General features: G+C 40.1%; 1 protein-coding gene and 1 long non-coding RNA gene across 2 annotated transcripts; both read right to left on the reverse strand.

Moving 5' to 3' along the window:
* Nucleotides 1–12,180: 12,180 nt before the first annotated feature.
* LOC126586629 (uncharacterized) lies at nt 12,181–26,104 on the reverse strand. The gene is made up of 2 exons (XM_050251537.1): nt 25,232–26,104; nt 12,181–12,350 (listed from the first exon to the last, which is right to left on the reverse strand). Exons 1-2 carry the CDS (start codon nt 25,764–25,766, stop codon nt 12,229–12,231), a joined length of 657 nt encoding a protein of 218 aa, XP_050107494.1. The 5' UTR covers nt 25,767–26,104; the 3' UTR covers nt 12,181–12,228.
* Nucleotides 14,013–16,479, reverse strand: LOC126586634 (uncharacterized). The gene is made up of 2 exons (XR_007610867.1): nt 15,182–16,479; nt 14,013–14,581 (listed from the first exon to the last, which is right to left on the reverse strand). It is a non-coding gene; the product is annotated as an uncharacterized LOC126586634 (long non-coding RNA).
* Nucleotides 26,105–26,312: the final 208 nt, after the last annotated feature.

Consider the following 26,312-nt stretch of genomic DNA (forward strand, 5'->3'; position numbering starts at 1 on the left):
ATACAAAGTTTCCTCTCCTCCCTCACATCGTCCTTGTCTTCTGTACTTTACCGAAAGGGCAAAACCAATTGTTGTAAAATTCCGAAACTACCACTATTTACACTAAAATAATTAGCCATTTAGTTTGGGGTAGGGTGCAACTCGAGCGGGTTGGAAGGTCAACTTAATCTTAACCCAACTTTTACAACTTGAATTCTGGTTCGGATTAGGTTGCATTTTGGTTCATTTGAGGTCAAGTTTACTTGGCTTGGGTTCGGGTTGCCTAACTTTTTTAAGTTTAATTTTGTAACAACTTAGTTTCCAAGAATTCCTATAAAAATTAAGCCAAGTAGCATCAAAACTAGCTAACTTTATTTTCATAAATCAATCTACTATAAAGTTTTAGGATTTAAAAACTACGAATATGGGCTACAATTTGGTTAGATTGGGTTTGGTTAGTCAGATTGGGTTTGGTTAGTCAGGTTAGGTTGGGTTGGGGATGGGCGGGCAAATGATCAACCCAATCAATGAACGAGTCAAAATTGGGTTGGGTTCGGACGGATTATAATTAAAAAAACCAACTTTTTCGGGTTTAAAGGCGGGTTGGACATGGGCGGGTTCGGATTGGCCCAATCCAAATTGTACTCCTAGTTTAGGGTAATGCTAGGAAGACTAAATTTGTAAACAAAAATTAAAGGATATATAAGTTGATGATTGGTTTATTATTAAATGTCATACATGTGCTCATTTCTATTAGTGACACGTCATTTAGTTTACAAATTTTGTCTCTAAATTAAGTTTCCCTAATATTACCCTTTAGATTGGGCTACTTTTTGGTTGGATAAAAGATTTTCATTTCTTTTGTAAGCATCTAGTTAGGCCCAATACAGTTGCGCCCGTTATTTCGAGACAGCAAAATAACACAAAGCTGCTTTAAAAAATATAACGTAAAATTCCAACCAAAAAAAAAGCGACATGAAACTGGTTATGAACTTGGCATGTGTGTGCATAGGGAGTGTTAAGGAGGAGCGAAAGGTGCAGTCGCATAAAGTCCTAAATTTGAAGGGGCCCCTAAATTTTTGTCATCTAACATCATGTAATAATATTCTATATTAAAAAAAATGCTTTTGTTAGCACTTTAAAACTACATTGTACACTCCTTATCAAAGATTTTTTTTCTTTCTAAATATAAAAACTTAGAGTAAAACGAGATATTTTGGGTGTCTAATAACACCCTAAAAACGAAAATTTCTTAATTTTATTATACAACAACGTTATATATTCTTTAAAGTTAGAGGTTTGAAGTTTTTTTTTTATTCATGTTTGGTTGTTTAAGATGACACTACTTTTGATTATTTAGTGAAGGTTATGTTTGTATATTTTTTTACTTATCATTAAGGACACTTGTAAACATGCAATCAGTGAGTGCTAAAGTTTTTTTTTTTGTTTTTATTTTATTTTTTGAACAAACGATATTATCTACACTAATGGGGTGAGGGAGTGGACTTAAGCCTCACAATGGGCTAACCATAATGTAGTTCAAATTCACCTTGGACGATAATTGAACCTAAGACCTCTCACTTCCAAGTAAAGAGGAATATCACTAGACCGTAGTACTAAGTGACTTTGTTTTTACTTAAGTGAAGGTTTTTTAGAATCAATACATTGTCATACTTAAAAAAAAAAATAAATAAATAAATAAATAAACTTAAAATGATTTTAAGAAAGGCCTCTTTTACAAATTTCGCATAGGTTCCCCAAAATCTAAAAGACGGCTCTTTATGACTCATTGTAAACTAATGGTAAATCTCACTAACACTCATCGTGTAACAACCCGTCCCTAAAAATTATGATTTTTATAATTTTAATAAGTAAATTTACGAAAATGCCCTTTGAGGCAAAGTGTTGACTTTTGTTGAATGTTGTGTAGTGTCACGTAAGGTTCGTTTTCTTGGCTTATTCTCGTAGTACACGTCGCTACGGACGCGTAAGCGCAAACAGATCTTATTTGGAGTTATAACGAAGGAGATATTAACGTTTAAAGTTGGGGGTATTTTAGTAAATTAGTTATTTCCTAGAAAGCTTCATATGTTTAGAGCAAAATCTAATTGAGCCACGTGTGTGGCCCAGATTAAAGGAAAGAAAAGTGGGAGGTGGAGATGAAAAATAAAGGAGAGATAGGGAGGGAAGTCGGCCAATGAGGGAGAGAGAGTGAGGGAAGTGACCAATGAGAGACAAGAGGAAGGAAAGAAAGGAGAGAAGAAGAAAAAGAAGAAAAGGGGAGCCGACCCGCAAAACATGTCGGACTCGACCCGTTTAACCTTGTTCCGAGGCTTTTCCGTCGATTTTCCGACCAATCAAACCACCAAACCACTTGGAAAACACTCTAAGACCTTCCCTATTTCCATTCCACCCCAAATTTGATTGAATCTAACCTTAAAAATAGTAAAACCCGCAACGTGGGTGCGACGGGATCGTGTGTAAATTCCTCAAATCCTGAAATGTTTTCATCCAATTACCACCAATAATAAGCTCCCTTCAACCCCAAGAACAAAGCCCAAGCAATGTTTCAGGTGTTGGAGTGAGTTTGGAGGTCTAATCAAACACACCCAACTCTAGGGCTCCAGCGGATTTTCGTGAAATTAGGGCTTTTCTCGGCCAAATTGGTCGTAGTCACATGTATGAAAGTTGCTCTACTCACTGAGATCTTCATTTCTCTGAAGTTTGAGAATTTTTAGAAATAGTTGAATTTTTCGACGAGTCGGGACAGCACGTGACCAGTGGGCCGCCAATGCTATTTTACGCCAAATCGATATATTGATTATTGTGAACCTAGTTTCATTATGACACATCACTTAATTATTATAGCAATCGACGATCCGATCGTTGGATCGTCACCAAACTTTAACACATTATAATATGTAATATTTGAGGACCATAGGAACTTATGGATTGGGAATCCGATGTATGGATCTTCCCAAATTGGATTTGTAAGTTCATAAAATAAAACGTTAACCGCCATTTAGTTTTGGCAATTGACGGAGATCCAACCGTTGGATCGTAATGAAACTTTAGTATGATGTTTTAGAAGCTTAATGTGGATATTTGGAAGTTATGGATAGGAAATTTGCAATGCGGATCTTCTGGATCGAGTTACATAGGGTTGTAGACCCTACCGTCGATCTTTGACCGACAGTTGACTATTGGTTAATGGGTCTCAAATCATTCTAGAACGTCCTTGGGGATGTGTTTTATGTAAGTTACGTGTTCTATTGATAAGGCTTCTGAGATGTGGTTTGATAATTGTTCTAGGCGCCGATCGTTCGTGACGCCTCGATATTTGTGATAGGGAGTGGTAGCATGGACTCCAAGTGAGTGGGCTTTTGTTTTCTATATATATATATGCGCTTAACGATTTCCAGAAATTGTTTTTAAATGAATCTACGATTTAAATGTCATGTCAATGATACATTATATTTTAGTATTTGCATTAGGATAGTTTTGCATACTATTGAATGATGATGCGGAGGCCCAGATAAGCTTCAGATGAGTATATTATGATAATGGTGGTTGCATTGTGTATGGTTATATGTAGATGCATTTAAAGCTCATTATCCTGCACCCCGGTGGTAGTGCTCCCGGCCGTGGTCAGAGCACAATCCTTCACGTGATGTTCACCTCTCACACCGCACGCTCACCTTGGATCCAAGTTTGGTGCACTCCATTGTATAATATACACTCCTCTTCAAGGACAACATTGCAAGCATCAATTATTTTGGATGATTATCTTTTCACATAAGAAGAAGAAGAAAATTTTGATTAGCATTAAAAAAATAAAGGCATAAAGGCCACAAAAGAGCATGTGCAATTCACTATCCATAAGCTATCTATTTTTTCTCTCTTCCCGTACCTCTATCTCTAAATTTTTCTTCAAAAGTATTGGGTTAACACTAGGGTGGAAAAAAAAAACCAAATATCCCAAACCAAACCGAAAAATTCTTGAAACCAAACCGAAAATCCTCAAACATTCGGTACCAAATACTGAACTGAACCAAAATTTTCGGTATGGGAATCAGTCTCAAGTTTTTTATTTTTCGGTAATCCCGAATCAAACCAAAATAAAAATAAAAATTATTTAATTTTTAAATATATATTTGAAATTGTAATGGTGGTCAAATTTCGTTGAGATTTAATCTTAACCGTTGAATAGAAATCAAACACTGAGTACACACTCTGTCTTTGTCACTCGACACTCAGTCACTCTCTCGCGGCTCGCCTCAAACTGAAACCCTCACCTCACCAGAAAACGTCTCACCGATTTGTCTTTCCGTTTCGAATCTGCCCACACAAGTGACTCACCTGAGACACATCTCTCTCGGCTATCACCTCTCTCTCTACTTCTCATCCCTCAGTGGAGGAGCCTTCCTTCACGAATCACGGCCATTGGCGCCGCTCTCCTTCTCAGTCTCTCGATTCCACTCATCCAGTGCACTGATTCTCCCCCAAATCAGGTAAATTTTGGAATTCAAGAATAGGGTTTGTGAAATTTAGCACTTGGAAGATAAAGTATATTGCATACTGAGGGTTTAGGGGTTGAATTGGTGGTTGGAATTCAAGATTATGGTTTCTCTTCTGTCACAGAATCACAATTGAAGCATAAATTTGTTACGGGTTGATAATTCATAGTTGTAGCAATAATTGCAACTACTGAAATGAATTTTGAGAGTTGGTGTCAATTGATGAATGAAGTTTAGAATTAACCGTGGGATTTTTATTCCGGCTATGTCTGAGGTTTTTGTTCCGGCTATGATTCTGATGAATTTGGCACTACAAACACTGTCCTAATTTTGGGCAATTACATATTCATAGCAACCGATTCTAGGTTAACTTCTATGGATATGGTAACCATAACTAAGTTATGCTCTCTGTTTGATCTGGTTATTGGGTTTTTAATTAAATTTTAATTTGTAATTAATACTTAATATTGATTTGTTTAGAGAACAAGTACTTCTTGAAGATTCATAAATATGCTCCAAACCTGTTTGGTACAATGTGTGGTAGTAAGTTTGTTTTTAGAGGGTTGAAGAAGCACTTGAAGAAATATGTTGCTAAACGCAGAGCTGAAAATCAAATTTTTGATGTGTATGAAGTTGCTCAAGTGGCACGTTCAAATTTGTTGCTGAATCAAATGGAACAAGCCCTAAAAAGTTGGGAGTCACATCCTAACCGTACTGATGTTGATACTATGAAGTTCAGATATAAGTATTCGAATTCGTGTTGCTTTATTTGTGGATTTGACAAATCGTTATGTTTTGTTTTATTGATTCATTTATTAATCTTAAACTTTCATGACTCTTTGTTCACGGTTTCTAGGTTCCAAAAGCTTACAGTATGAATCTAAGAATTTCATAAGTGTTGGATGTTTCCATGGCTTATGAACATCGTATTTGTGGCTTTCTTGGTTCTGGCTCTACTTTAGCTCAAGATTTTATTGTAAAATCTCAAAAAAATTTGTTGCAAGTGTTTTTCTTAGTTTTATAAGTAATTTTTGTTTTTCTTTTGTGAAAATATTTGGAATTTTCTTAGCTTTTATTGAGTATAGTTTTATTATTATCTCATGGTTAAGCAGATTAACATGTTTGAAATGAGTGGGGGGATTGAAAGCTTTGATGATTTTTCTGTCTTACTAAGAGTTTTAATTTCTGCAAACATCGGTGACCGTTTCACTGGTGGTGACTTATTTGGTTAGTTGTTACTTTTGTTTTTATTGTAATCTTTTTAAATTTATTTTTTACTTAATATGATTTTATATATTTTTTCAATGCAAAGGATATATGCTCGTGAGCCTTGTTTGACATATAATTGTAGTGCTGCCCGGGTATATCTAGAGATGTTTGACACTCATGAACCAGAAAAAGGTGTCATTCTCTTGGTATTTCTTCCTGTTTCAACTGATAAAGTTATGTCTGATGATATTGGTTATTTTGAACAATTCGGACTTGTGGGGACTACTCTCATAGATTGGGTGAGTTTAATGGTCATTTTATGCATCATATATTGTTTGCTAAAGAGATGGATCCTTCTAAAGGAGACCTAGATAAGTGGCAACCCAAAAAAGCTTTTCTTTCCGTTGCTTCGTTCAAGAAGAATTCGGTAAACTTCAAGAGGATTTGCAAATTTAGCTTCACCATCTCCTTTAGAAGGATCCATCTCTTTAGCAAACAGTATACGATGCATAAAATGACCATTAATCTCACCCAATCTATGAGAGTAGTCCCCACAAGTCCGAATTGTTCAAAATAACCAGTAACAATATCACCAGACCATTTTATCAGAATGTTCTTTTTAAAATAACTTTATCAGTTGAAACAAGAAGAAATACCAAGAGAATGACACCTTTTTCTGGTTCAACAGTGTCAAACATCTCCAAATATACCTGGGCAGCATTGCAATTATATGTCAAACAAGGCTCACGAGCAGATATCCTTTGCACTGAAAAAATATATAAAATCAAATTAAGTAAAAAATAAATTTAAAAAGATTACAATAAAAACAAAAGTAACAACTAACCAAATAAGTCACCACCAGTGAAACGGTCATCGATGTTTGCAGAAACTAAAGCTCTTAGTAAGTTAGTTTTAGAAAAATCATCAAAGCTTTCAATCCCACCACTCATTTCAAACTTGTTAATCTGATCAACCCTAAGATAATAATAAAACTATACTCAATAAAAGCTAAGAAAAATCCAAATATTTTCACAAAAGAAAAACAAAAATTACTTATAAAACTAAGAAAAATACTTGCAACAAATTTTTTTGAGATCTTGAGCTAAAGTAGAGCCAGAACCAAGAAAGCCACAATTACGATGTTCAGAAGCCATGGAAACATCCAACACTTATGGAATTCTTAGATTCACACTATAAGCTTTTGGAACCTAGAAACCGTGAACTAAGAGTCATGAAACTTTAAGATTAATAAATAAACAAACAAATCAATAAAACAAAACATACCGATTTGTCAAATCCACAAATAAAGCAACACGAATTCGAATACTTATATCTGAACTTCATAGTATCAACATCACTACAGTTAGGATTTGACTCCAACTTTTTAGGGATTGTTCCATTTGATTCAGCAAATTTAAACGTGCCACTTGAGCAACTTCATACAACAACAACAACAACAACAAAGCCTTTTCCCACTAAGTGGGGTCGGCTATATGAATCCTAGAACGCCATTGCGCTCGGTTTTGTGTCATGTCCTCCGTTAGATCCAAGTACTCTAAGTCTTTTCTTAGAGTCTATTCCAAAGTTTTCCTAGGTCTTCCTCTACCCCTTCGGCCCTGAACCTCTGTCCCGTAATCACATCTTCGAACCGGAGCGTCAGTCGGCCTTCTTTGCACATGTCCAACTCACCGGAGCCGATTTTCTCTCATCTTTCCTACAATTTCGGCTACTCCTACTTTACCTCGGATATCCTCATTCCCAATCTTATCCTTTCTCGTGTGCCCACACATCCCACGAAGCATCCTCATCTCCGCTACACCCATTTTGTGTACGTGTTGATGCTTCACCGCCCAACATTCTGTGCCATACAACATCGCTGGCCTTATTGCCGTCCTATAAAATTTTCCCTTGAGCTTCAGTGGCCTACGACGGTCACACAACACGCCGAATGCACTCTTACACTTCATCCATCCAGCTCGTATTCTATGGTTGAGATCTCCATCTAATTCTCCGTTCTCTTGCAAGATAGATCCTAGGTAGCGAAAACGGTCGCTTTTTGTGATCTTCGCTAGATTGCTCCGGTCATTAGTGTGGATAAGTATATAAATGGATAGAGATAGGAAAGCAAACACAAGATGTACGTGGTTCACCCAGATTGGCTACGTCCACGGAATATAAGAGTTCTCATTAATTGTGAAGGGTTTACACAAGTACATAGGTTCAAGCTCTCCTTTAGTGAGTACAAGTGAATGATTTAGTACAAATGACATTAGGAAATATTATGGGAGAATGATCTCGTAATCACGAAACTTCTAAGCATCGGAGTGTGGTGTCGTCTTGACTTGCCTTATCTGTCTCATAGGTAGATGTGGCATCTTCTCTGGAAGTACTCTTCCTCCATCCAGGGGTGGTATCTTTAACTGGTGGAGATGCACAAGGTAATGTATCAATTTCACTTGAAGCTTACTTGTAGTTTCAGGCTTGGTCAAGCACGATACAAACCATGTAGTAGGAGTCCCCCAAGTCGCCGAGCTAGGGGGTCTGCTGAAAGAGGTGACAGACAAGGTAAGCAATCAGAGCTCCGACTGATTGTTCACCTTCTCCCCATCTTGCAGCAGCATGAAGGATAAAGAGAAGAAAAATGAGAAGAGATGATATGAGATACTTTTGCTTTTGAAGAAGTAACTTTCCACAGGCTTATTCTTGAACTGAGCTGGAGGGTTTTCTGGTTTCCTCCAGAGTATAAGGCCGACTGAAGAATTTGAGGGTCAAAACAAGTCCATCAAATCTAGAGTACGTTCCACCCTGCTGATATGGGATACTTTTGCTTTTGACAGAGTAATGGATGTATCGGCACGTGTGCTGTTACGCTTGTCTCCACATGCTTCCTTGTATCCTTCGCACTTGCCCTATCTGTTCCTCAAGCAGATGCGGAATCTTCCCTGGAAACATAAGATGTTGAAGATGAGTACTCGAGAGCAATGCCAGGTAAGTAATCAGGTACGGGGTTCCAGGCAGTCAGTTCCTGGCTGGAAGCTTGATTCCAAGTGCTGACTGATTGCTCTCTTTCTCCTTGTCTTGCAGGTAAAAACAAGGCCAAAGGAAAAGACATGGAAAAAGCATGATATGGGATACTCTTGCTTTTAACCCTGATGATATGAGATATTCTTGCTCTAGTATAGCTTGTTTGCAGAGGTATTATCGGGGGGAAAGAAAGCTGAATATTTCGAAAGGCTTCGTTGGGAGTGCCCTCTCAGATATGATGAAGGGTTGAGCATTTTTGCAGGTCTGCCTGTCCGTTGGGGATGGAGGTCGACATATATAGGAGTCTCCCTAACAAAAAGTAGTAATGCTATTCCTTTACCCTGCTTGGTCATAGCACGGTAGTGGGAGCTGCCAGTTTCACATGTTTTAACTCTGTCAGAGCACTTTGAAAAAATGGTCTGTGGTATCTGGCTCTCGAGATTCGGAGAACGATGCCTCTTCGATTTTTGAGAAAGCAATCATGCTGGGGGTCTGGCTCTCGAGATTCGAAGAGCAGTGTCTCTTCGATTTTTGAGGAAGTAATCATGTTGGGAGTCTGGCTCTCGAGATTCGGAGGGCGGTGCCTCTTCGATTTTGGAGCAAGCAATCTTGTTGGGAGTGTTGTCTCGAATGTGAGTAAAGGTTGGGCATGTTTGCTAGTCTACCTTGCCACGAAGCACAAAGGTTGACACACAGGGACTTTCCAATTATCCAGCAATGGTACTGTTCCTTTACCCTCTCTTCGATTTTGAGAAAGTAGTCATGTTGGGAGTCTGGCTCTCGAGATTCGGAGGACGGTGCCTCTTCGATTTTGGAGCAAGCAATCTTGTTGGGAGTGTTTTCTCGAATGTGAGTAAAGGTTGGGCATGTTTGCTAGTCTACCTTACCACGAAGCACAGAGGTTGACACACAGGGACTTTCCAATTATCCAGTAGTGGTACTGTTCCTTTACCCTTGTAGGTAATAATATGGTAGCTAGACCTTCAAAATTTATGTGTCTAAACTTTGTTAGTGTTGTTTCTTTGCTATTCTTTTACCTTTCTTGGTCAGAGCGATGTAGTGGGAGCTGCAAGCTTCACGTGCTGAAATTTGGCAGAGAACTTTGGCAAAGTTATCTGTGATACCCATGAGCTAGTGTTGCGTGTGGGAATTGGGTGATTGAACAGTAAGATTGATGTGCTTTCTACTTCACCAGAAGTCTTCGACAGAATGCCCATAATTTCTGCAAAGCTGAGTGTGCGTGTGACAGGTGCTGACAAGGCTAGAAAAGTAGGTGCCTCTTCGATTTCTGAGATCGGCCCTCGTGGTCTCTGAGCAGCCCAGCTTTTGAGAAAGCGAGCGCCTCTTCGATTGATTCGGAGAACGATGCCTCATCGATTTTTGAGAAAGCAATCATGCTGGGGGTCTGGCTCTCGAAGATTCGGGGAGCAGTGTCTCTTCGATTTTTGAGAAAGTAATCATGTTGGGAGTCTGGCTCTCGAGATTCGGAGGGCGGTGCCTCTTCGATTTTGGAGCAAGCAATCTTGTTGGGAGTGTTTTCTCGAATGTGAGTAAAGGTTGGGCATGTTTGCTAGTCTACCTTGCCACGAAGCACAGAGGTTGACACACAGGGACTTTCCAATTATCCAGCAATGGTACTGTTCCTTTACCCTCTCTTCGATTTTTAAGAAAGTAGTCATGTTGGGAGTCTGGCTCTCGAGATTCGGAGGACGGTGCCTCTTCGATTTTGGAGCAAGCAATCTTATTGGGAGTGTTTTCTCGAATGTGAGTAAAGGTTGGGCATGTTTGCTAGTCTACCTTGCCACGAAGCACAGAGGTTGACACACATGGACTTTCCAATTATCCAACAGTGGTACTGTTCCTTTACCCTTGTGGGTAATAATATGGTAGCTAGACCTTCAAAATTTATGGGTCTAAACTTTGTTAGTGCTGTTTCTTTGCTATTCTTTTACCCTTCTTGGTCAGAGCGATGTAGTGGGAGCTGCAAGCTTCACATGCTCAACTTTGGCAGAGAACTTTGGCAAAGTTATCTGTGGTACCCATGAGCTATTGTTGCGTGTGGGAAGTGGGTGATTGAACAGTAAGATTCATGTGTTTTCTACTTCCCCAGAAGTCTTCGACAGAATGCCCATAATTTCCGCAAAGCTGAGTGTGCGTGTGACAGGTGCTGACAAGGCTGGAAAAGTAGGTGCCTCTTCGATTTCTGAGATCGGCCCTCGTGGTCTCTGGGGAGCCCAGCTTTTGAGAAAGCGAGCGCCTCTTCGATTTCTGAGATCGGCCTTCGTGGTCTTTGAGCAGCCCAACTTTTGAGAAAGCAAACGCCTCTTCGATTTCTGAGATCAACCCTCGTGATCTCTAAGCAGCCCAGCTTTTGAGAAAGCAAACGCCTCTTCGATTTCTGAGCAGGCGCCTCTTCGATTTCTGAAGCTCCGTCGAGTGCAGATTTTTATAGGGGCTGACATTAAGTTCCAAAGCACATTTGAATCTCCACCAGTAGAAGCTTCATTCTTGCACTTCTAAGATCTTGATTTGTCCGACCTCTTCTCTCTTCAACACCTTTGAAAATGTCTGGCCCCTCCGACCGTCGTTTTGACTTGAACCTTGTTGAAGAGGCAGCCCCGCCTTCTCCAGACAACATATGGCGCCCATCCTTCGTCTCCCCTACTGGTCCTCTTACCGTTGGGGATTCCGTGATGAAGAATGATATGACCGCTGCGGTGGTGGCCAGGAACCTTCTCACTCCCAAAGATAACAGACTACTTTCCAAACGGTCTGATGAGTTAGCTGTTAAGGATTCGCTGGCTCTCAGTGTTCAGTGTGCAGGTTCTGTGTCTAATATGGCCCAACTCCTATTTGCTCGAACCCGCCAAGTTGAATCATTGGCGGCTGAAGTGATGAGTCTCAAACAGGAGATTAGAGGGCTCAAGCATGAGAATAAACAGTTGCACCGGCTCGCACATGACTATGCTACAAACATGAAGAGGAAGCTTGACCAGATGAAGGAAACTGATGGTCAGGTTTTACTTGATCATCAGAGATTTGTGGGTTTGTTCCAAAGGCATTTATTGCCTTCGTCTTCTGGGGCTGTACCGCGTAATGAAGCTCCAAATGATCAACCTCTGATGCCTCCTCCTTCTAGGGTTCTGTCCAGTACTGAGGCTCCAAATGATCCCCCTTCGGTGCCTTCTCTTTCTGAGGCTCTACCGACTGCTGAGACTTCTCCTAAGCAACCTTTGTGAAGGCTCCCTCTTGTGTGTTTATTTTGACTCATGTATATGTACATATTTGTAGCTTATCGGGGATATCAATAAATAAGCTTTCCTTCATTTCAACGTACTGTGTTAAATACACCAAAGCCTTCTTCGCTAAGTTCTTTGAATTTTCTTTTGTTGAAGCTTGTATGTTGAAGCTTTCTGAGTAGAGCATGTAGGTTGGGGTAGTGTTTCCTTAATTTTCCGAGTGAGGAAAACTTCTCGGTTGGAGACTTGGAAAATCCAAGTCACTGAGTGGGATCAGCTATATGAATCTTAGAACGCCATTGTGCTCGATCCTGTGTCATGTCCTTCGTTAGATCCAAGTACTCTAAGTCTTTTCTTAGAGTCTCTTCCAAAGTTTTCCTAGGTCTTCCTCTACCCCTTCGGCCCTGAACCTCTGTCCCATAGTCGCATCTTCTAATCGGAGCGTCAGTAGGCCTTCTTTGCACATGTCCAAACCACCGTAACCGATTTTCTCTCATCTTTCCTTCAATTTCGGCTACTCCTACTTTACCCCGGATATCCTCATTCCTAATCTTATCCTTTCTCGTGTGCCCACACATCCAACGAAGCATCCTCATCTCCGCTACACCCATTTTGTGTACGTGTTGATGTTTCACCGCCCAACATTCTGTGCCATACAGCATCGCCGGCCTTATTGCCGTCCTATAAAATTTTCCCTTGAGCTTCAATTGCATACGGCGGTCACATAACACGCCGGATGCACTCTTCCACTTCATCCATCCAGCTTGTATTCTATGGTTGAGATCTCCATCTAATTCTCCGTTCTTTTGCAAGATAGATCCTAGGTAACGAAAACGGTCGCTCTTTGGTATTTCTTGATCTCCGATCCTCACCCCTAACTCGTTTTGGCCTCCATTTGCACTGAACTTGCACTCCATATATTCTGTCTTTGATCGGCTTAGGCGAAGACCTTTAGATTCCAACACTTCTCTCCAAAGGTTAAGCTTTGCATTTACCCCTTCCTGAGTTTCATCTATCAACACTATATCGTCTGCGAAAAGCATACACCAAGGAATATCATCTTGAATATGTCCTGTTAACTCATCCATTACCAACGCAAAAAGGTAACATATTTCTTCAAGTGCTTCTTCAACCCTCAAAAAACAGACTTACTACCACACATTATACCAAACAGGTTTGGAGCATATTTATGAATCTTCAAGAAGTACTCGTTCTCTAAACAAATCAATATTAAGTATTAATTACAAATAAAAAAATTAAAATTTAATTAAAAACCCAATAACCAGATCAAACAGAGAGCATAACTTACTTATGGTTACCATATCCATAGAAGTTAACCTAGAATCGGTTGCTATGAATATGTAATTGCCCAAAATTAGGACAATGTTTGTAGTGCCAAATTCATCAGAATCTTCAAGAAGATTCAGATCATCCATCATAGCCGAAACAAAAAACATAGTGAGAAACAAAAGAGAAAGACTGAAGGAAAATCACTGAAATAAAAAAGACATTTTTACAGAATCAGTAAGCAAATACAAGAAAGCCAAACGGAATCAGTAAGCAAATACAAGAAAGCTAAACGGATCGAAAAAGCCATTTATGAAACACAAGAGTTAAAAGAGGAGAAAATACCTGCTCAGAGAATCAGAAAATGGAATTGAATGACAGTCTACATCCCCGAATAGAGATGTGAACGGCTATCAATTTGGTAGGAGGGAATTAAGAGGAGGGAAAGAGGGGGAAGGATTTTAACAGGTGTTTTTTTTAGTGAAAACAATAAAAAACAATTGGGCCAAAAATACTGAAAAAATAAAAAGGACGGGAATTTTGGGTTAAATACTAGGGTCAGGAGGTGAGTGGGCCACAAGATCTTACATAGAGAGCAAAGAGGGCTGGTGGCCGAACCAGCATCTTAGGAGCATAAGACAAATTAAAATAAATTAAGGGATAAAAAAATAAAAAAGACTTGTTTCGTGAAGGAAAAAAAAGACCCTTTTTTTCGTTTGTGATTTTTAGTGGCAACATGAACTTCAAGAAGGCAGAATAGAGCAAATACGTACTTACAAATACTAGCATGCAGAAGTTTGCTCACAAATTTAAGATGTTTTTCTTTCACCACACTAATGAAAATGAAACAAAGATGGCAGTTTGCTCAGATAGTTCAATACCAGAATAAAGAGTTACCATTTTCTTTCAACTCCATTAGCATACAAATGCAAATGCATATTGACACATTGACTGTATTGCCACAATCGTGCTTCCTCCTTTCTCGCTTCTGACCAAGCACTTCTTTGTACTTCAAATATCAAAGCAACTGTTGCAACCAGTGTATATATTTTCAGTAAGAAACAAATACTTTTTAAGCAAAATAAGAACTACTATTATCACAAAAACATTCTAATGTTACAAATAGATACTATAGAGTAAACAAAATGCAATAACAAAATCCTATGAATGTATTTTTATACTGTACTGTTTATATAGGGAGTGTAATGCTCCCCAACCACTCTGGTAAAGCCACCACTTCCTCAAATAGTCGAGACGTAAAGCACTTAAAAGAAGTGAAGTGTTGAATTTGATGAGGCAGAGACGTTTTCTACCAGACTCCCAATTCTGCATGGTCAAAAATAACAACAAAACAACTTAGGAAAGATATATGATCTAGCATTGCAATTGAAGATCTAATGATGTGCAATTATGTGGGTATTTAACAGTTCATCAGTTCAACATCTTCATATATATTAATTATATGAACACGGTTTAACATGATCACAAGTTTTGGCATTAGTCTTCCAAGTTTCTAACAAGATTTGCATACCATGAACAGGTAATTAAGCTAGTGGTTGTGGTTCAGCACTCATATAGTAATTAGTACTCAAAAACACATCTAAATGAACCACTAAACAAACTGTAAATACATTTATGGTGCGGCATTACAAACATCCCAAAACCCCACGGTTAATTTTGAACTCCATTCATCAATTGACACCAACTCTCAAAATTCATTTCAGTAGCTGCAATTTTGCTACAACTATGAACTATGAATAATCAACCCGTAACAAATTTATGCTTCAATTGTGAGTCTGTGACAGAAGAGAAACCCTAATCTTGAATTCAAACCACCAATTCAACCCCTAAACCCTCAGTATGCAATATACTCTATCTTCCAAGTGCTAAATTTCACAAACCCTATTCTCGAATTCCAAAATTTACCTGATTTGGGGGAGAATCGGTGCACAGTGCACTGGATGAGTGGAATCGAGAGAGACTGAGAGACTGAGAAGGAGAGCGGCGCCAATGGCCGTGATTCGTGAAGGAAGGCTCCTCCACTGTGAGGGATGAGAAGTCGAGAGAGACTGAGAGAGAGATCAGAGAGGTGATAGCCGAGAGAGATGTGTCTCAGGTGAGTCACTTGTGTGGGCGGATTCAAACGGAAAGACAAATCGGCGAGACGTTTTCTGGTGAGGTGAGGGTTTCAGTCTGAGGCGAGCCGCGAGAGAGAGTGACTGAGTGTCGAGTGACGGAGACAGAGTGTGTACTCAATGTTTGATTTATATTCTAACGGTTGAGATTAAATCTCAACAGAATCCGACGACCATTACAATTTCAAATATATATTTAAAAATTAAATAATTTTTTTTATTTTGGTTCAGTTCGGGATTACCAAAAAACCAAAAACTTGATACCAATTCCCATACAAAAAATTTTGGTTCGGTTCAGTATTTGGTACCGAATGTTTCGGGATTTTCGATTTGGTTTCAAGAATTTTTCGGTTTGGTTTGAGATATTCGGTATTTTTTTTCCACCCTAATGTTAACCCATTACTTTTGAAGAAAAATTTAGAGATAGAGGAACGGGAAGAGAGAAAAAATAGATAGCTCGTGGATAGTGAATTGCACATGCTCTTTTGTGGCCTTTATACCTTTATTTTTTTAATGCTAATCAAAATTTTCTTCTTCTTCTTATGTGGAAAGATAATCATCCAAAACAATTGATGCTTGCAGTGTTTTCCTTGAAGAGGAGTGTATATTATACAATGGAGCAGTGTTCTAAACGCGGTCAAGGCGGCCGCCTAGGCACTGGGCGTCGGACCGCCGCCGCGATTTTTCCAAAAACGTTCAATAAATCGGCAAGGGTATTAGGCGGTGTCTAGGCGGCCGACTGGGCGGTCTCGACGGTGAGCTAGGCGGTCTCGGTAGTGAACTAGGCAATTGCTGGAAAAAAAAAACGAAAAATTTGACCTGGACTCTTCGGATTTCTTCACCGGAGCCAGCAACGTTTTCAAGGATCTTTGATGTGCTAGACTATGTTTTGGGAAAATTTTCAGGGCAAGAAGATAGGGAATTAGGCGGAGAAGACGATGGAGAATTGGGCGGAGCAATCGAAGAAGTGGAGCTCGTCTCTGTGAACTGAAGATGAAGGAAGAAAAAATGTTGTTGGCGAATTTCTGCAGTCATCTGTGAAGATGAGAGGAGAGAGTGCGAAGAGAGAGAGAGAGAGAGAGATAAACATTTCAAATGTAGTGGTACGAACTGGATCTCAAATCCAAGTCAAAAGCTGATGGTTTTAATTAAGAAAACCATGGACTCTAGTGGTTTTAATAATGAAAACCATCCAAGGTGGACATGTGATGTGAAAGAGCAGACGGGTTGATGGTTTTAATCAAGGTTTTAAAAAATGCTAGGCACTAGTAGGGCGGCGGGGTCTAGGCGGGCGCCTAGGCGGATTTAGGTAAATTTCGTGTATATCTTGTAAATAAATACATATTGACATTTACAAAAAATTATACTTATATGAAATTCATAGATAAGATAATAAAAAAATGATAAAATGCAAAAAGAAGTATCCAACAAGTCTAAAATTTAAAAACACATTAAACATATATGTCATATAACCATAGTGAGGAATATTGTAGGAACCACACATAAAATGAAAAATAAGAGGAAAATAAAGAAATATATTAATATAAGATACTTAACTGTTAAAAGCCCACGGTACACATTATTTAGTTTGTAATTAGTTTTGTAACAATGCAAATTGCTTTGGTACAAATATGTTAAAAGACCTTTACAAATTCCAAAACCAAAAAGCCCACGAAACTAACCCCCAAAAAGGCTAACCAATTGTAAAAAAGGCATGCAAATTACAAATTGCTTTTATATCCAATTAAATGAACACAAAATCCAAAAAAAGCTTGCTAAGTTATTCACTTTACACAGGTCTTCTACGCAATCCTAGGCCTGCATCTAGCACTGGAAGCAACAGTGAAATACAATAAAAGAATTTAAAAATAAGTAAAAGAAAAAGATGGTGGGGACCATCTTTATGATAAAATGGTGCAATTAAACAAACTGAAGAACTTCATCTTCTTCCTCGCGACGCCGGGCTCTGCAACAAAACAAATTTCAGATTCCGATGTTCTCCACATACGCCCGCCTAGACCCCGTCCACCTCCGCCCAGCCCCGCCTAGTCCCGCCTAATCCCGCCCAGTCGTCCGCCTAATATGCTTTTTGATTTTGTGACCGATTATGACTTAATCACGGCGGTCACCGGCCGTTCAGCGCCTAGGCGCCGCCTATGCGGCCACCTATATCGATTTTTAGAACACTGGTTTTAATAATAAAAGCCACCACATAGTGGGCTTTTTATATTTTTAAAAGTTTGTTATATATATTGTGTGTGTATATAAATCTTATATAAATTATAAATTATTTAGATAATTTTTTTCTTCTAGGAAAGCATATCATATATGTACATAAAACATTCACATATATATGTTCTTCTATAAGAAATAACATATTAATCAATAATTATTTACATTTGATATAGTAAATTTAATTAATTCATAAAATATATAAGAAATTTACCTAAATCCGTCTAGGCCGCCTAGGCGCTAGGCGCTAGCTCGCCTCCCGACTAGCGCCTAATGTTTTTTAGAACCTTGTAATGGAGTGAGAACAAGTGTCAAGTTCAATTGGACTTGTAAAACGAAAAACATAAATTGAGATTTATCTGTTGTCTGAAAGTCATTTGGCGATCTGAGAAACCAAATGGAAAATTTGAAGCCTCTACTCGGTGTGGATTACACATCATATCCTTTGATATGAAACAAGAAAAATTGATTTCTTCAAATCTTTCTTATTTCATATCAAAAAATATGCACGCATATTAGTATGCAGGCAAATGATGCATATCTTAATCTTCCACACGCTCACGATGCTGCTTTCCTTCAAATTAGATTACGACCAAGGAACGCTCACGCTACCGTTTTTCTTCATATTAGATTACAACCAAGGAACGCTCACGCTGCCGCTTTCCTTCGGATGTACTTTAGCTCTGCTTTTAAGACGACTGTCAAGAGTTCTGAGCATCAAATACGACTCTTAAACATAACCTAAGCGCGACATTGCTTTTCTTTTTTGGGTAAATAAACTGACTCCTTTTATAATTATATATTTTTTTTTCCTTTCCTTTTCTCGTGAAGTCTATTTACTAATTGCGTTCTGCTAGTTGCAAATTACTTTGAGATTAGCTAGGCAGACTCGCCTATAAAGCAAGTCTGAAGGGACTCGTCATACACGTGTCCATTCCTTTTGAAAAATCCAATTAAAACCTTCTTATTCTTTTAGTTTTGCCATTTTTACTATACCAAAAGACACATCAGTCCTAGTCTCTCTCATCTCCGAAGTTTCTCCTCCCACACCGAGCAATCCGCCAATCTCCACCGTGAAAAACACAATGAACCACAACGAACGACATCAACCTGCAATTGCAAACCCAGTATCAAACCTACGAATAAACATTAAAGAAAATCCCTCCCTACAGCACAACGCAAACTATAAAATATTTACACAAAAAATGTCCAAATTTTTCTGATTGCAAATAGTGCATACAAGCCACGAATTTAAGTCAACCTTCCCACCAATTATTTTTAGAGAGTTTTAACAAAACACTCTTGGTACTGTTAACTGTTTACGAAAAATCACATTTATATATTTTCTTGGTACTATTCGTTATACCTTTAAAAATGACTTTTCATTAAAATGAAAGTTTTTTTGGATTTTTCGTTAGTTTTCTTTATTTTTAAGGAAAACTAATGAAAATATTTTGAAAATTTTGAATTTTAACGAAAATGACAAAATAAAGGGTAAATTGAATAGTACCAAAATTAACTTTTTAGTGTAAAAATATGATTTTTCGTTAAAGTAAATAGTACTAGAAACTTTTCGTTAAAGTTTCCTTATTTTTATAGAGACATTTTGCTCCACTAATTGCTCAAACAAATATTTTGGGAGACTTTTTGAAAAACCAAGGGGATCTCTTTAATGTATTGTCCCTCCATAATCTCTCCTAAATACACATTAATCTACATGACATGCATTTGTCCAATGTAATTACGATGTTTGATGTGTGATAGTATTGAGGCTTTATACTTATTACCCTCCATGGATCCTTAACTTGAAGTAAATTTGATGATAGCGTTAGTAAGTTAAATATTAGATTAGCCACCGACGGGGTTCGAATCCACGTCGTCATGCAAAGACACAATACATTTCCACCACCGTGGTAAAAGGTCACTTGTGTCCAAACTCCCTTTAAATCACAACTTTTGGTAGGCCAAAAGACAGAAACCTAAAGTCGAAGCTCTAAATGATGAATTTGTACTCTGAAACAATAAACCATGTTGATAAATGAGATCAAAACTGAATACAAATTGAATACAAACAATAAACCATTATGCTTGTGTTAAGATTTTGTATTTTGTGTTTGTTGTCACTTGTTTGTTTTAATTTTGCTTGTGCATTATGTGTAGATATTGATTTCCTCGTGACATGGGAGAGAAAGCGAGACGGACGGCGGGACGTAACGGCTTGCAAGTTATCATAGTCGTAGAGAGAGATTTGCCCCTGAGTCAGACGCTGGGTCATACGAGAAGAGAATTCAGTTTCATGGGTTTATAGCTTATACCATCACATTTAAATACCATCTTTCATCCCTGCCTTGAGTCAGATGCCTGAGCCATATCATTTCATATTGTCATGTCACAACAAGCATACAACAACAACAACAACAACAAAGCCTTTTCCCACTAAGTGGGGTCGGCTATATGAATCCTAGAACGCCATTGCGCTCGGTTTTGTGTCATGTCCTCCGTTAGATCCAAGTACTCTAAGTCTTTTCTTAGAGTCTCTTCCAAAGTTGTCATAGGTCTTCCTCTACCCCTTCGGCCCTGAACCTCTGTCCCGTAGTCACATCTTCGAACCGGAGCGTCAGTCGGCCTTCTTTGCACATGTTCAAAATCACCGGAGCCGATTTTCTCTCATATTTCCTACAATTTCGGCTACTCCTACTTTACCTCGGATATCCTCATTCCCAATCTTATCCTTTCTCGTGTGCCCACACATCCCACGAAGCATCCTCATCTCCGCTACACCCATTTTGTGTACGTGTTGATGCTTCACCACCCAACATTCTGTGCCATACAACATCGCTAGCCTTATTGCCGTCCTATAAAATTTTCCCTTGAGTTTCAGTGCCCTACGACGGTCACACAACACGCCGGATGCACTCTTTCCATCCAGCTCGTATTCTATGGTTGAGATCTCCATCTAATTCTCCGTTCTCTTGCAAGATAGATCCTAGGTAGCGAAAACGATCGCTTTTTGTGATCTTCGCTAGATTGCTCCGGTCATTAGTGTGGATAAGTATATAAATGGATAGAGATAGGAAAGCAAACACAAGATGTACGTGGTTCACCCAGATTGGCTACGTCCACGGAATAGAAGAGTTCTCATTAATTGTGAAGGGTTTACACAAGTACATAGGTTCAAGCTCTCATTTAGTGAGTACAAGTGAATGATTTAGTACAAATGACATTAGGAAATATTGTGGGAGAATGATCTCGTAATCACGAAACTTCTAAGTATCGGAGTGTGGTGTCGTCTTGACTTGCCTTATCTGTCTCATAGGTAGATGTGGCATCTTCTCTGGAAGTACTCTTCCTCCATCCAGGGGTGGTATCTTTAACTGGTGGTGATGCACAAGGTAATGTATCAATTTCACTTGAAGCTTACTTGTAGTTTCAAGCTTGGTCAAGCGCGATACAAACCATGTAGTAGGAGTCCCCCAAGTCGCCGAGCTAGGGGGTCTGCTGAAAGAGGTGACAGACAAGGTAAGCAATCAGAGCTCCGATTGATTGTTCACCTTCTCCCCATCTTGCAACAGCATGAAGGATAAAGAGAAGAAAAATGAGAAGAGATGATATGAGATACTTTTGCTTTTGAAGAAGTAACTTTCCACAGGCTTATTCTTGAACTGAGCTGGAGGGTTTTCTGGTTTCCTCCAGAGTATAAGGCCGACTGAAGAATTTGAGGGTCAAAACAAGTCCATCAAATCTAGAGTACGTTCCACCCTGCTGATATGGGATACTTTTACTTTTGACAGAGTAATGAATGTATCGGCACGTGTGCTGTTACGCTTGTCTCCACATGCTTCCTTGTATCCTTCGCACTTGCCCTATCTGTTCCTCAAGCAGATGCGGAATCTTCCCTGGAAACATAAGATGTTGAAGATGAGTACTCGAGAGCAATGCCAGGTAAGTAATCAGGTAAGGAGTTCCAGGCAGTCAGTTCCTGGCTGGAAGCTTGATTCCAAGTGCTGACTGATTGCTCTCTTTCTCCTTGTCTTGCAGGTAAAAACAAGGCCAAAAGAAAAGACAGTGAAAAAGCATGATATGGCATACTCTTGCTTTTAACCCTGATGATATGAGATATTCTTGCTCTAGTATAGCTTGTTTGCAGAGGTATTATCGGGGGGAAAGAAAGCTGAATATTTCGAAAGGCTTCGTTGGGGGTGCCCTCTCAGATATGATGAAGGGTTGAGCATATTTGCAGGTCTGCCTGTCCGTTGGGGATGGAGGTCGACATATATAGGAGTCTCCCTAACAACAAGTAGTAATGCTATTCCTTTACCCTGCTTGGTCATAGCACGGTAGTGGGAGCTGCCAGTTTCACATGTTTTAACTCTGTCAGAGCACTTTGAAAAAGTGGTCTGTGGTATCTGGCTCTCGAGATTCGGAGAACGATGCCTCTTCGATTTTTGAGAAAGCAATCATGCTGGGGGTATGACTCTCGAGATTCGGAGAGCAGTGTCTCTTCGATTTTTGAGGAAGTAATCATGTTGGGAGTCTGACTCTCGAGATTCGGAAGGCGGTGCCTCTTCGATTTTGGAGCAAGCAATCTTGTTGGGAGTGTTGTCTCGAATGTGAGTAAAGGTTGGGCATGTTTGCTAGTCTACCTTGCCACGAAGCACAAAGGTTGACACACAGGGACTTTCCAATTATCCAGCAATGGTACTGTTCCTTTACCCTCTCTTCGATTTTGAGAAAGTAGTCATGTTGGGAGTCTGGCTCTCGAGATTCGGAGGACGGTGACTCTTCGATTTTGGAGCAAGCAATCTTATTGGGAGTGTTTTCTCGAATGTGAGTAAAGGTTGGGCATGTTTGCTAGTCTACCTTGCCACGAAGCACAGAGGTTGACACACAGGGACTTTCCAATTATCCAGCAGTGGTACTGTTCCTTTACAGTTGTGGGTAATAATATGGTAGCTAGACCTTCAAAATTTATGTGTCTAAACTTTTGTTAGTGCTGTTTCTTTGCTATTCTTTTACCTTTCTTGGTCAGAGCGATGTAGTGGGAGCTGCAAGCTTCACGTGCTCAACTTTGGCAGAGAACTTTGGCAAAGTTATTTGTGGTACCCATGAGCTATTGTTGTGTGTGGGAAGTGGGTGATTGAACAGTAAGATTCATGTGCTTTCTACTTCACCAGAAGTCTTCGACAGAATGCCCATAATTTCTGCAAAGCTGAGTGTGCGTGTGACAGGTGCTGACAAGGCTAGAAAAGTAGGTGCCTCTTCGATTTCTGAGATCGGCCCTCGTGGTCTCTGAGCAGCCCAGCTTTTGAGAAAGCGAGCGCCTCTTCGATTGATTCGGAGAACGATGCTTCATCGATTTTTGAGAAAGCAATCATGCTGGGGGTCTGGCTCTCGAGATTCGGGGAGCAGTGTCTCTTCGATTTTTGAGAAAGTAATCATGTTGGGAGTCTGGCTCTCGAGATTCGGAGGGCGGTGCCTCTTCGATTTTGGAGCAAGCAATCTTGTTGGGAGTGTTTTCTCGAATGTGAGTAAAGGTTGGGCATGTTTGCTAGTCTACCTTGCCACGAAGCACAGAGGTTGACACACAGGGACTTTCCAATTATCCAGCAATGGTACTGTTCCTTTACCCTCTCTTCGATTTTTAAGAAAGTAGTCATGTTGGGAGTCTGGCTCTCGAGATTCGGAGGACGGTGCCTCTTCGATTTTGGAGCAAGCAATCTTATTGGGAGTGTTTTCTCGAATGTGAGTAAAGGTTGGGCATGTTTGCTAGTCTACCTTGCCACGAAGCACAGAGGTTGACACACAGGGACTTTCCAATTATCCAGCAGTGGTACTGTTCCTTTACCCTTGTGGGTAATAATATGGTAGCTAGACCTTCAAAATTTATGGGTCTAAACTTTGTTAGTGCTGTTTCTTTGCTATTCTTTTACCCTTCTTGGTCAGAGTGATGTAGTGGGAGCTGCAAGCTTCACGTGCTCAACTTTGGCAGAGAACTTTGGCAAAGTTATCTGTGGTGCCCATGAGCTATTGTTGCGTGTGGGAAGTGGGTGATTGAACAGTAAGATTCATGTGTTTTCTACTTCCCCAGAAGTCTTTGACAGAATGCCCAACATTTCCGCAAAACTGAGTGTGCGTGTGACAGGTGCTGACAAGGCTGGAAAAGGCTGGAAAAGTAGGTGCCTCTTCGATTTCTGAGATCGGCCCTCGTGGTCTCTGGGGAGCCCAGCTTTTGAGAAAGCGAGCGCCTCTTCGATTTTTGAGATCGGCCTTCGTGGTCTTTGAGCAGCCCAACTTTTGAGAAAGCAAACGCCTCTTCGATTTCTGAGATCAACCCTCGTGATCTCTAAGCAGCCCAGCTTTTGAGAAAGCAAACGCCTCTTCGATTTCTGAGCAGGCGCCTCTTCGATTTCTGAAGCTTCGTCGAGTGCAGATTTTTATAGGGGCTGGCATTAAGTTCCAAAGCACACTTGAATCTCCACCAGTAGAAGCTTCATTCTTGCACTTCTAAGATCTTGATTTGTCCGACCTCTTCTCTCTTCAACACCTTTGAAAATGTCTGGCCCCTCCGACCGTCGTTTTGACTTGAACCTTGTTGAAGAGGCAGCCCCGCCTTCTCCAGACAACATATGGCGCCCATCCTTCGTCTCCCCTACTGGTCCTCTTACCGTTGGGGATTCCGTGATGAAGAATGATATGACCGCTGCGGTGGTGGCCAGGAACCTTCTCACTCCCAAAGATAACAGACTACTTTCCAAACGGTCTGATGAGTTAGCTGTTAAGGATTCGCTGGCTCTCAGTGTTCAGTGTGCAGGTTCTGTGTCTAATATGGCCCAACGCCTATTTGCTCGAACCCGCCAAGTTGAATCATTGGCGGCTGAAGTGATGAGTCTCAAACAGGAGATTAGAGGGCTCAAGCATGAGAATAAACAGTTGCACCGGCTCGCACATGACTATGCTACAAACATGAAGAGGAAGCTTGACCAGATGAAGGAAACTGATGGTCAGGTTTTACTTGATCATCAGAGATTTGTGGGTTTGTTCCAAAGGCATTTATTGCCTTCGTCTTCTGGGGCTGTACCGCGTAATGAAGCTCCAAATGATCAACCTCTGATGCCTCCTCCTTCTAGGGTTCTGTCCAGTACTGAGGCTCCAAATGATCCCCCTCCGGTGCCTTCTCTTTCTGGGGCTCTACCGACTGCTGAGACTTCTCCTAAGCAACCTTTGTGAAGGCTCCCTCTTGTGTGCTTATTTTGACTCATGTATATGTACATATTTGTAGCTTATCGGGGATATCAATAAATAAGCTTTCCTTCATTTCAACGTATTGTGTTAAATACACCAAAGCCTTCTTCGCTAAGTTCTTTGAATTTTCTTTTGTTAAAGCTTGTATGTTGAAGCTTTCTGAGTGGAGCATGTAGGTTGGGGTAGTGTTCCCTTAATTTCCCGAGTGAGGAAAACTTCTCGGTTGGAGACTTGGAAAATCCAAGTCACTGAGTGGGATCGGCTATATGAATCTTAGAACGCCATTGTGCTCGATCCTGTGTCATGTCCTTCGTTAGATCTAAGTACTCTATGTCTTTTCTTAGAGTCTCTTCCAAAGTTTTCCTAGGTCTTCCTCTACCCCTTCGGCCCTGAACCTTTGTCCCATAGTCGCATCTTCTAATCGGAACGTCAGTAGGCCTTCTTTGCACATGTCCAAACCACCGTAACCGATTTTCTCTCATCTTTCCTTCAATTTCGGCTACTCCTACTTTACCCCGGATATCCTCATTCCTAATCTTATCCTTTCTCGTGTGCCCACACATCCAACGAAGCATCCTCATCTCCGCTACACCCATTTTGTGTACGTGTTGATGTTTCACCGCCCAACATTCTGTGCCATACAGCATCGCCGGCCTTATTGCCGTCCTATAAAATTTTTCCTTGAGCTTCAGTGGCATACGGCGGTCACACAACACGCCGGATGCACTCTTCCACTTCATCCATCCAGCTTGTATTCTATGGTTGAGATCTCCATCTAATTCTCCGTTCTTTTGCAAGATAGATCCTAGGTAACGAAAACGGTCGCTCTTTGGTATTTCTTGATCTCTGATCCTCACCCCTAACTCGTTTTGGCCTCCATTTGCACTGAACTTGCACTCCATATATTCTGTCTTTGATCAGCTTAGGCGAAGACCTTTAGATTCCAACACTTCTCTCCAAAGGTTAAGCTTTGCATTTACCCCTTCCTGAGTTTCATCTATCAACACTATATCGTCTGCGAAAAGCATACACCAAGGAATATCATCTTGAATATGTCGTGTTAACTCATCCATTACCAACGCAAAAAGGTAAGGACTTAAGGATGAGCCTTGATGTAATCCTACAGTTATGGGAAAGCTTTCGGTTTGTCCTTCATGAGTTCTTACGGCAGTCTTTGCTCCTTCATACATATCCTTTATAGCTTGGATATATGCTACTCGTACTCCTTTCTTCTCTAAAATCCTCCAAAGAATGTCTCTTGGGACCCTATCATACGCTTTTTCCAAATCTATAAAGACCATGTGTAAATCCTTTTTCCCATCTCTATATCTTTCCATCAATCTTCGTAAGAGATAGATTGCCTCCATGGTTGAGCGCCCTGGCATGAACCCGAATTGGTTGTCCGAAACCCGTGTCTCTTGCCTCAATCTATGCTCAATGACTCTCTC

The sequence above is a fragment of the Malus sylvestris genome, chromosome 10 (genome assembly GCF_916048215.2).
Source record: "Malus sylvestris chromosome 10, drMalSylv7.2, whole genome shotgun sequence".
NCBI lineage: Eukaryota > Viridiplantae > Streptophyta > Magnoliopsida > Rosales > Rosaceae > Malus > Malus sylvestris.